The sequence below is a fragment of the Cryptomeria japonica genome, chromosome 5 (assembly GCF_030272615.1).
Source record: "Cryptomeria japonica chromosome 5, Sugi_1.0, whole genome shotgun sequence".
Classification (NCBI taxonomy): Eukaryota; Viridiplantae; Streptophyta; class Pinopsida; order Cupressales; family Cupressaceae; genus Cryptomeria; species Cryptomeria japonica.
Genome location: NC_081409.1, coordinates 899,669,934 through 899,680,069, shown reverse-complemented (window position 1 = coordinate 899,680,069; position 10,136 = coordinate 899,669,934). Strand labels below are relative to the sequence as shown.

The following is a 10,136-nucleotide window of genomic DNA, read 5'->3' as shown; positions in this document are numbered from 1 at the left end:
CTGCCGCCATCAAATCAGCGCTCATGACGTCTTCCTACACCGTGGATAATCAGGGGAAGGCTATCAAAGATTCAGTTACAATGGAGGCAGCCGACTCATTTGATATGGGTGCAGGCCATGTGGACCCAAGGGCTGCTCTAGATCCTGGGCTTGTCTACGACATGGCACCGCTAGATTATATAGATTTTCTCTGCTCCCTCAATTACACCAGACGACAAATTTCTCTTCTCACAAAGGAGCCAGTTTCCTGTCCCAAATCCAGTTTCGAAGCCGTAGATCTCAACTACCCATCGTTTTTTGTTGTGTTTAAGTCGGGCAACAATTCCATCAAGGTGAGCAGAAGAAGTGTGACGAATGTGGGTGCAGAGGGTAACGTGTTGTATAGAGTGAGTGTGAAGAGCCCTCCTGGCGTAAACATCAGCGTGGAGCCCCAGACGTTAGTGTTAAAAAAACTCTACGATAAAGCCAGCTACAATGTGAAATTTGAAAGCAATCGAAGAAGCCCATCTGCATCTGAGAGTGAGCTATATGATTTTGGAGAGATACGTTGGACATGTATTGATGGGGGAACACAAGTTGTTCGTAGTCCGGTTGCGTTCACCTGGCAATCTTCAAATTAATCCAACCTAGCCCTGCTAGCCTATATGCTCTGTCAATTCTACTCCACGCTCGCCGTCGCCCAATTTCTTCCATGTACTCCTCAATCGATGTTCTAAAGCTAGATACTATCGATTGTTTTTCCGAATGCAATAATTAATCCAACCTACCCCTTCTATGCCATATCCATTGCAAATTCTGCTCCACGATCAACATTGCCCGATTTGTTTCATGTGCGCCATGTTACAAAATAAGGTTTATATTTAATAATCTAGTTAGTTTTATAACAATAAAAAAAAAAAAAAGTAATGATTTTATAAACTCAATCCATTTGATGTACTAAAGGAACTGAATAAATATGATAATATTTATCTTTAATTTTTTTTTATAATGTAAATCTTTTGTTTTTTATTTTCTTTTGCTCTATGTTGGTGTCAAAGTAATATCAATTATGTTCCATGTAATTTTTTTATTTCCTATCAAAACATGAATATTCTGAAATTCGAAAGATTAATATATGTCAATATTTGCGAGGGATTGAGAATGTTAAAGTGAGAATAAAACTTAAGGGAAAATGGAAATACATAGAATTTAATTGATGTTATGTAGGTTTATTGGTGTGAAACGCCTTCTTGTTTCACATCAAACCTATGTGACACGTCTTTATGTATTATGGCACAATTTCATCCTTACTATATACATTAGCTCTGGACGTGGTTATTTTGTGAGCCCAATGTACATTTTTCATGGATTTATATAATTTTGATATTTTATCTTATTCTTGTTTATTTTTGACATGAGATATATACATATATATTTATGTGTGTGTGCACTCTATGCCCATTATAAAACATGTGCCAATATGATATGTGTATGTATGTTTTATTTCACATGAATCTATTGTTCAGCATAGCAATGTGATATATGATGTTGAATCATTATATTACTTCGGCTATATTTTCATACAATAATGAGTTGACTATACTTTGAGTGTGCAAGGTTCACATGAGCGAGTTGGAAATAGGAGAAACAACATAGGGACAGTCTCGTGAGAAGCCAATCAACCAACCAAGATCCATATGGACGACTCCAATTATATTTTTGTCTTTGTCTTTTTTATACTAATATTATGATGATACATATATGTGCATTTATTTTAAGATGTGAAACCGTGTTTGTGTTGAATGTCTTTTGTTAACTTAATTCTCTTGTATTCTTACGAGTGTATCTTGTGATATTAAGGATATAAACATTTTAAATAATAATAATAATCAAATTTTCTTTATTTTATTATGTATTTTAAAATTATATGTTTTATTACCCTTATGCAACAATCTTCAAATTAATCCATCATAGCCCTAACATGCAAATTTTACCCTACAACATCCACAATCGACATCGCCCAATTTCTTCCATGTCCTCCTCAATCAATGTTATTCAAATTCAATAAAATGTCAAGTTTTTTTTAAAATTTTTAATTCATTGTTTACTTTCTAAGAAAATTATAATTCCACAATTATATTGTAACGTCTCTATTCTTCCAATTAAGTTTAACAAGTTCAATTATTTTTAGATATCATTTAAATTTAGTCATGAATTTTCCATACCCAAGGAAATTTCTATTTAGTTTCAGATATATATATATATAGGGAATGCTTTAATCAAATTATATAGTGACTTGTAACACACTTGTTCTAGGTTTGGTCCATTCTCTAATCTCAATCTACTTTCATTAACTTCTCCTTGTACATAGTTCCATCCATTTGACCTTATCCCTACCCTATAAATGCACAATTTTCTTCACATCCCACTCATTTATTCACCCAAACTAGCAGTTATACATTTCCACAATTTAATTTCTCTTATTACCAATTCATTTCTATACACTTCATTTTAAGGTTTGTGAATCACTATTTGACCCTACTCTTGCCTATCTATGGATACTTTCCCCTTAAGGTTTCACTTTTAATCATCTTAATTGTTAATGTTTGAATTTTTTTATCTGAATATTTTTAAGATGTTTTTATCATCAAAGTTTTATCCTCCTCCTTTATCAAGATACCTTCTTTCATTGCTACATTTTATGATGTTTCTTATTTTGTGTCAAATAGTAGTTAGCTAGCTACCACAACAACCCTATATTTTCTTTGATACATCTGGGTATCTTGTCTCATCTGATGTTATGCTTACCAAGCATAACAACTTCAACTTTTCATCTATAAATTATCCTCCAAGAGGCTTTTTTGATGAATTAAAAATCAAAGGTCCTCCAATGCTCAAGATACTTATGTAAAACTGATTGAATGTATTGGGGTGTCGACATGGTATCGGAGTAGTTGACACTGCAACCTCTTTCTGTGCACTGGTCCTCTTTTTGTTGATTACAATATATTGGGTGGAGTTTGGTCCTCCACAGCTATGCCATCACCCGCGCCGTTACATTTGGCGTCAAAGTACTCAGCAGCTCGCGTGTTCACTGGGCTAAGATTTGCGTCTTTAATCCTGCGCATACATTGGGAGAGATTGTTTTTTCATTTTGGGTTGTAGCCCGTGCAAAGTCTTCCCTTGCGTGGCGTTTCTGTTTTCCAAGTCCATGGTTCAGTTCATTGTTGTATCTAGTGTGCTCAGATCGTTGTCTTTAATCCTGCGCATACATTGGGAGAGATTGTTTTTTTCATTTTGGGTTGTAGCCCGTGCAAAGTCTTCCCTTGCGTGGCGTTTCCGTTTTCCAAGTTCATGGTTCTTCTTTACAGCGCAATCTTCCTATCTTCTCACGGCTCTCTCTTCTAATTGGTTTGTTTTATGATTCAGACTTTAGTTTTTAAAGTCTCAAAATAAATATTGTAGATGTCGTGGTTGTGTAGATCTTGAGAGGCTCGACCTCTGGTGAACCGGTGTGGTTTTTTGTTGTGTCCTGAGTTCGAACCTTAGGGCATACGTGGCACAGGAACTTAGGGCATGGTGACATTGTTGACTTGGTGATTTGGAGCTTACGTGGTGCAAGAACCCGTCATAAATATCTTTTATCAAGATTAACTTGGCCTAAGAGTTCCCAATTTTTTCACACTCGTTGGTTTGGTGGTCACATGGTGAAACTAGGAGCGTGATTTGATCTCCGAAGTTCCTTTTACATGTCATTATTTTCAAACTTGCACAACAAAGGCAAATTTTGACAAACAAGATATCATCAAAAGGTTTCCTGGATGAACTTTGTTGTGATTGAGATAGTTTTCGAATATTATGTCATTTTTTGATAGTTTAAGTAGCTTGAAATTGCACATTGTTTTTGTTGTTTCTATCTGTTACAATTTTGCAAAATTGGTTTTTGGAATTGCAAATTTATCACTCCATACAATTATCACACATGGAAGCTCAAGATATCATAGTTGTTACAATCTTTGGGTCTTTGGCAAATGTAGGATGAAGACCAACCCATGTTTAGTAAGGTATTTGAGTAGCATGTTCACTGAAATAAAATGGATGAGGCAAAATGACTCATAGGTCTCCATATTTTGATAACTTTTTGTTTCATGTTGCAGATTGTAAGACACCTAAAGAGGTGTGGGATAAGCTTATAACTTTTATGGTAAGGTCCATTAGTTTAGGATCTTGTAGAGCTTGAAGCAAATCTCAGTTTTTTTTCTTCAAATTCATTTCCCACTATTCAAGATTTCCTTGCCTAGTTCAAGTTGATGTTGTCACGATTGAAAGGATGTGGTCATGCCAAAGATGACAAGGAGTGTATCTTCTTAATCTTGTCTAAGATAAGAGGTTCTTTTGAGGTATTTATCTTTAATTTTTATTCTACTATGGATGTTGTGGGAGAAGATCATAAATTGCCTTAATTTAAGGCATTTTGTGATGGCCTAAGTAGGCGGTAGGCTAAGTTGATTTAGATGGATTCTCTTCCTAAGAGCCACACTTTGATGGCTCAATCTTCCAAGGGAAGCCTAAGATAGATATTCCTATAGATTGTTAGCCTCCCTCCAAACCTAAGGTGAAGAATGATCACACTTGACTAGAATCTAGGCATAATGATGCACATTATTTTGTGAGGCTAGTAGCATTGGAAGAAGCTATGAGGAAGCACAATATTGCCATGACTAAGTCTTCTTCTTTGGGAGAAGTACATCTCCTTTTAGCTAGGATTTTGTCCTCTACTACTGATTGTTGTTGGATTCTTGATTTGGTGCTTCACATCACATGATTCATATCATGGATCTTCTCGACTCTTTTCAAAAGTAGAACTCATATTGTTGTTGGTCCAACTCTTCATAGATTCCATTTCTACGTACAGAAAAGGAAATAGGAAACACTCGAGTTAAAAGACACGAAGAAAGGTTGATTTAGAAGGGGCCCACATAGACCAGACACCTAAGCATACGAGTTTCAGTTTGAACTGGTCAATTGCCTTGCAACGCGTCTGTGTTCTGCTTATAAATCGGCCCAACTATCTTTCATTCACACATCAATGACGCATCTTCTCATCTTTTCCCTTGTTAGCAGCCAATAATGTGCAACAACGCCTTCTTCATTCTCCTTCTCTTTGTCATGTCTGGAATGTGGTCGGGCAAGGTCACAAAAGAAGATGTGAGAAAGCCCTATATTGTTCATATGATCAAGTCCATGAAACCCCAGCATTTCAATTTGCACCAACACTGGTACGCTTCATTGCTCAGCCACGTCTCCGGATTGAATCCCTTTGCAAATGCAAATGAGTTGTGATACACATGGAGCGTATGGAGGGGTGCTTGGTCATGATCCCCTCCTCCCTCAATAAAGTAGCCACTAAACACACGCCAGAGTTTCTGGGTCTCTCATCTTCCTCCTCTTCTTCTCCTGGATTACGGTCTCAATACTCCACTCGTGGCGAAGATATTGTCGTGGATGTGATTGACTACGGCATACTGCCTGAACACGAAAGCTTCAACGATGCAGGCCTTGGACCTATTCCCTCCAGATGGAAAGGCACATGTGAAAGCGGGCGGGCCTTCAATTCATCACACTACAATAGAAAAATCATTGGAGCTCGATACTTCTACCAAGGCTAGCAAAGAGACTCTAAAATTAATGAAACGTTGGAGTACATGTCTCTCAGGGATGCCGATGGCCACGGCACACATGTGGCGGCAACTGCCGCGGGAGCTACGGTAACGGGTCCCAATTCCTTCGGTTTCGCCAACGGAATGGCCAGAGGAATGGCTCCTCATGCCAGGTTGGCCATCTACAAAGCCTGTTGGGTTCCTAAAGGAGATTGCGATGAGAGCGACATCGTTGCTGCCATGGAACAAGCCATTGTTGATGGCTTTGACATCCTCTCTATCTCAATTCACTCATATAACATGTCGTTCCACATGAATCACGTAGCCATTGCAGCGTTTGGAGTGATAGAAAAGGGAGTATTTTTTTCTACAATTGCAGGCAACGACAAACCTTCTTCATCTACTCTGAGTCACATGGCGCCCTGGATAACTACCGTAGGTGCCTGCAACATTGGCAGAGACTTCCCTGCTTCTCTGGTGTTGGGAAACCAGGAGATATACGGAAGCACCTCCGACTTCAAAGGAGAAGATGGAAAATTGCAAGGGCCATTCCCTCTCGTCTGTCTCTGCCAGTAGTTGCTCAAAGCGTTGTCTTGATGGTAGCCTGGACCAAAATGTGGTAAAGGGTAAGATAATGCTATGTGATCAGTTGATCAATCCAGATGCCTCTAGCGCACCAAAGAAGGCCAAGGAAGTAGCCACAGCAGGCGGTGCAGGAATGATCGTGGCCAATGAAGAGCTCCTTGGAGCACAACAGCCGTTTCCCTACATTTTACAATTTCCCGCTATCACTGTAAGTTTCAAAGATGGCGAGGGAATAAAATCCTACATCAACAACACATCGAGTAATAGTAATGCCACGGCCACAATGCGTCTCACGGGATTGACTATATTGTAGGAAGCATAGTAGCCGCTCCCATCGTGGCTGCATTTTCATCAAGGGGGCCGAGTGAAGCATATCCTTCTGTTCTCAAGCCTGATATGCTTGCTCCTGGTGTCAACATATTGGCAGCATACGCTAGAGGTGTGGACGAGTACTTAAATTCGGGGACCTCCATGGCCTGTCCTCATGTCAGCGGCATCGCAGCGCTCATAAAAGCCATCCATCCCATGTGGAGCCCTGCCGCCATCAAATCTGCTCTCATGACCACTTCCTACATTGTGGATAATAGAAAGCGGGTGATCAGAGATTCAGTTAGCATGGAGGTAGCTGACTCATTTGATATGGGCTCCGGACACGTGGACCCAAGATCTACAATGGATCCTCGGCTTGTCTAAGACATGGCACCACAAGATTATATAGATTTTCTCTGTTTGCTCAATTACACCAGATGACAAATTGCCCTTCTCACAAAGAAGCCAGTTTCGTGTCCCAACTCTAGTTTGGAAGCCGAAGATCTCAACAACCCATCATTTTCTGTTGCCTTTAAGACGGGAAACAAATCGATTGAGGTGAGCAGAAGACGTGTGACGAATGTGGGTGCAGAGGGTAATGTGGTGTATAGAGTGAGTGTGAAGAGCCTCCTAGCGTAAACATCAGCGTGGAGCCCCAGACATTGATGTTCAAAAAACTCTACGATAAAGCCAGCTATAGTGTGAGATTTGTATCTGAGGGTGACCTATATGATTTTGGAGAGATACGTTGGACTTGTATTGATGGGGAACACATGTTGTTTGTAGTCCAGTTGCATTCACCTGGCAAGCTTCAAATTGATTCGACTTTTGGAGAATTTAAAACAGAGGATAAAGAAACAAGAAATCTTTTGACACAAACACAAATCTTTTATTCAAATCTGGAAAATCCAATTACATTGTTGCAGGCCACTCTAAAATTGCAATTCAGCAGTTTTTATAGAGGTTTTAGCCTTTTCCAACAAACAGTTCACTCCTGATTACATTCATTATGCATTATTCAAATAAATAAATAATTGAGTCTCAACAAATAATAAACTAAATAAAACTATAAATAGTCTCCTAAAAATAAAACAATACATGTGAGTGCATATGCTTTATTCCACTAAAAATAAAATTTAACTAATTGTCCAAAAGAAAACTAAAACTAGTTTTCTTGTTGTGCATGGAAAGAAACTGGAGTTCTAAAATTAAAGTAGGAGTTGCATGCATGTTCACAACATCAATTATCTTCATACTCCCCCTTAATGCTGAGACTCACAAAATAATCTCAAAGCTTGGACAAACTGAATCTTTGCAACTCACTCCATGAGAGATCACAATCTCTTCCCTTCCTTTCTCTAAAGAAGACTCATGGCACTTCAATGTGCCATCATAAAAAGCAGTCATCTGCTACTTGACTCGAACATCCAAACTGTGTTCGATCACTTCTCCCATTCACATGTGAGCTTTTATGCTTGTACAACCTTCTAAACATAGTTGTTAATTTTTGCCAATAGGATCCATCGATCCAACCATAATTAATCTGCATACAGCCTTTCTTAGATTTCTCATTCATCCCTTTGTTCCAACATGAATTTTCACAATGATTCTTCAACCCACAAATGAACAAGGGTGAAGATCCCAACAGTTATCTTTTTTATGTCGCTCTCTATGGAAATGTGAACACTAAATTCTTTTAGCTGATTTGCTTGAGCCTGTAACACTAGCAACATCAAATCTCTCTTTCTTATCATATCCCAAGTCTTCATACTTGAACCCCATAGTTGGCTTAATGGGTTCTCTTATTCCTTGCCCATGTTTTCCCAAACCTTTTCCGTTATAACCCATTTTTTCCATGATCTTCATAGCAATATTATTTTTAAAACACCCTTTGTTTTTCACATCACAGCGTGCAGCTATAAAATTTTCAGATACACACATATCCTTACCTTCAACTTCACCATTTTCAGCTTTCGATACATCATCCATATTAGCTGATTGATCAAGGGAACAGATCAAATCTTCTGTACCACATGAGACATCACAAACTGATCTTTTTGATTTCAAAAGCTCATTTTCTTTTTCTAACAATTTGAACTTCTTTACCAAATCTTCATTCGCCTTCTTAAATTCATCAAACAACTTTAACTTTTCTTTTAATTCTCTATTTTCCCGTTTAACTTTCTCCAATTTTTTTTGAAGAATATCATTGTCGCAAGAATATTCATAGATATCCTTTCTCAGTTGCTTTATTGTTTCTATCAATTCTGAATTAGAATTTTTCAAATTCACCAACTCTTCTTTCAAACAATATTTCTCACAAATCAAACTTGCATTTTATTTCTTCACCTTTCTACCAATTTTTCCCATTGACACAAATAATTTAAATTCACCTTATTCAATTCCTTTTGTAGTTGGCTTCCTTGATTGATGACACAAATCTACAGTCCTCTTCAAACGGACTTGTATTCTTCTTCCCCTGTCAGCTACTACAAGAGTTCTGAACACTTCTTTTACTTCTTCGACAATGGAAATCAATAATTTCACCAATGATCTTATTTTTTCTCTCTATTTTTTATGGCTGTAATCTTCTACACCTTTCATAATCTGGATTTCCTAATTTATATCAAAATAAATTTCTCTGACGGTAGAGACTGGCTAAAACACTCCTTCATAAATTTTAATCTTTTTCAATTGCACACCCACAATTTTCTTCAACATTGTATGCCCAATTGTCCTGCTCTGATACCATTTGTAGAATTTAAACTAGAGGATAAAGAAACAAGAAATATTTTGACACAAACACAAATCTTTTATTCAAATCTGGAAAACCCAATTATATTATTGCAGGCCACTCTAAAATTGCAATTCAGCAGTTTTTATAGAGGTTGCAGCATCTTCCAACAAATAGTTCATTCCTGATTACATTCCATGCATTCATTATGCATTATTCAAATAAATAAATAATTGAGTCTCCAAAAATAATAAACTAAATAAAACTATAAATAATCTCCGAAAAATAAAACAATACATGCGAGTGCACATGCTTTATTCCACTAAAAATAAAACTGAACTAATTGTCCAAAAGAAAACTAAAAATAGTTTTCTTCTTGTGCATGGAAAGAAACTGGAGTTTAAAATTAAAGCAGGAGTTGCATGCATGTTCACATCATCAGTTATCTTCAACCTTGCTCTGCTATGCCATATGCATTGCAAATTCTGCTCTTCTATAACATCCACGATCACCATTTCCCAATTTCTTTCATCTTCTATGTTACCAAACAAGTTTTATATTTAATAATATACTTATTTAGTTTGGCATAATGGCTTTATAAAGTCAATCCATTGGATGTAATAAAGGAACTGAATAAATAGAGTAATATTTTTCTTTATTTTTAGTTTTTATAATGTAAATCTTTTGTTTTCTATTTTTTTTGTTTTACATTGATATCAAAGTAATATCAATTATATCATATATAGTTGTTTTTTCTTATGAAAGCATGAATATTCTGAAATTCAAAAGATTAAAGTTTGTCAATATATTCAAGAAATTGAAAATGTTAAGGTGAGAATAAAAGTTGAAAGAAAATAGAAAGACATAGA

General features: G+C 36.9%; 2 protein-coding genes across 2 annotated transcripts; both read left to right on the top strand.

The window, feature by feature from the left end:
• The first annotated feature begins 23 nt into the window (after positions 1 to 23).
• On the top strand, positions 24 to 620 carry LOC131034713 (subtilisin-like protease SBT1.8). Its single transcript, XM_057966283.1, has one exon. It carries the CDS (start codon positions 24 to 26, stop codon positions 618 to 620), a length of 597 nt encoding a protein of 198 aa, XP_057822266.1.
• A 5,653-nt stretch (positions 621 to 6,273) lies between these two features.
• On the top strand, positions 6,274 to 6,917 carry LOC131034714 (subtilisin-like protease SBT1.8). The gene is made up of 2 exons (XM_057966284.1): positions 6,274 to 6,448; positions 6,538 to 6,917. The coding sequence occupies exons 1-2, from the start codon at positions 6,274 to 6,276 to the stop codon at positions 6,915 to 6,917; spliced, it is 555 nt and encodes a 184-aa protein (XP_057822267.1).
• The last annotated feature ends 3,219 nt before the right edge of the window (positions 6,918 to 10,136 follow it).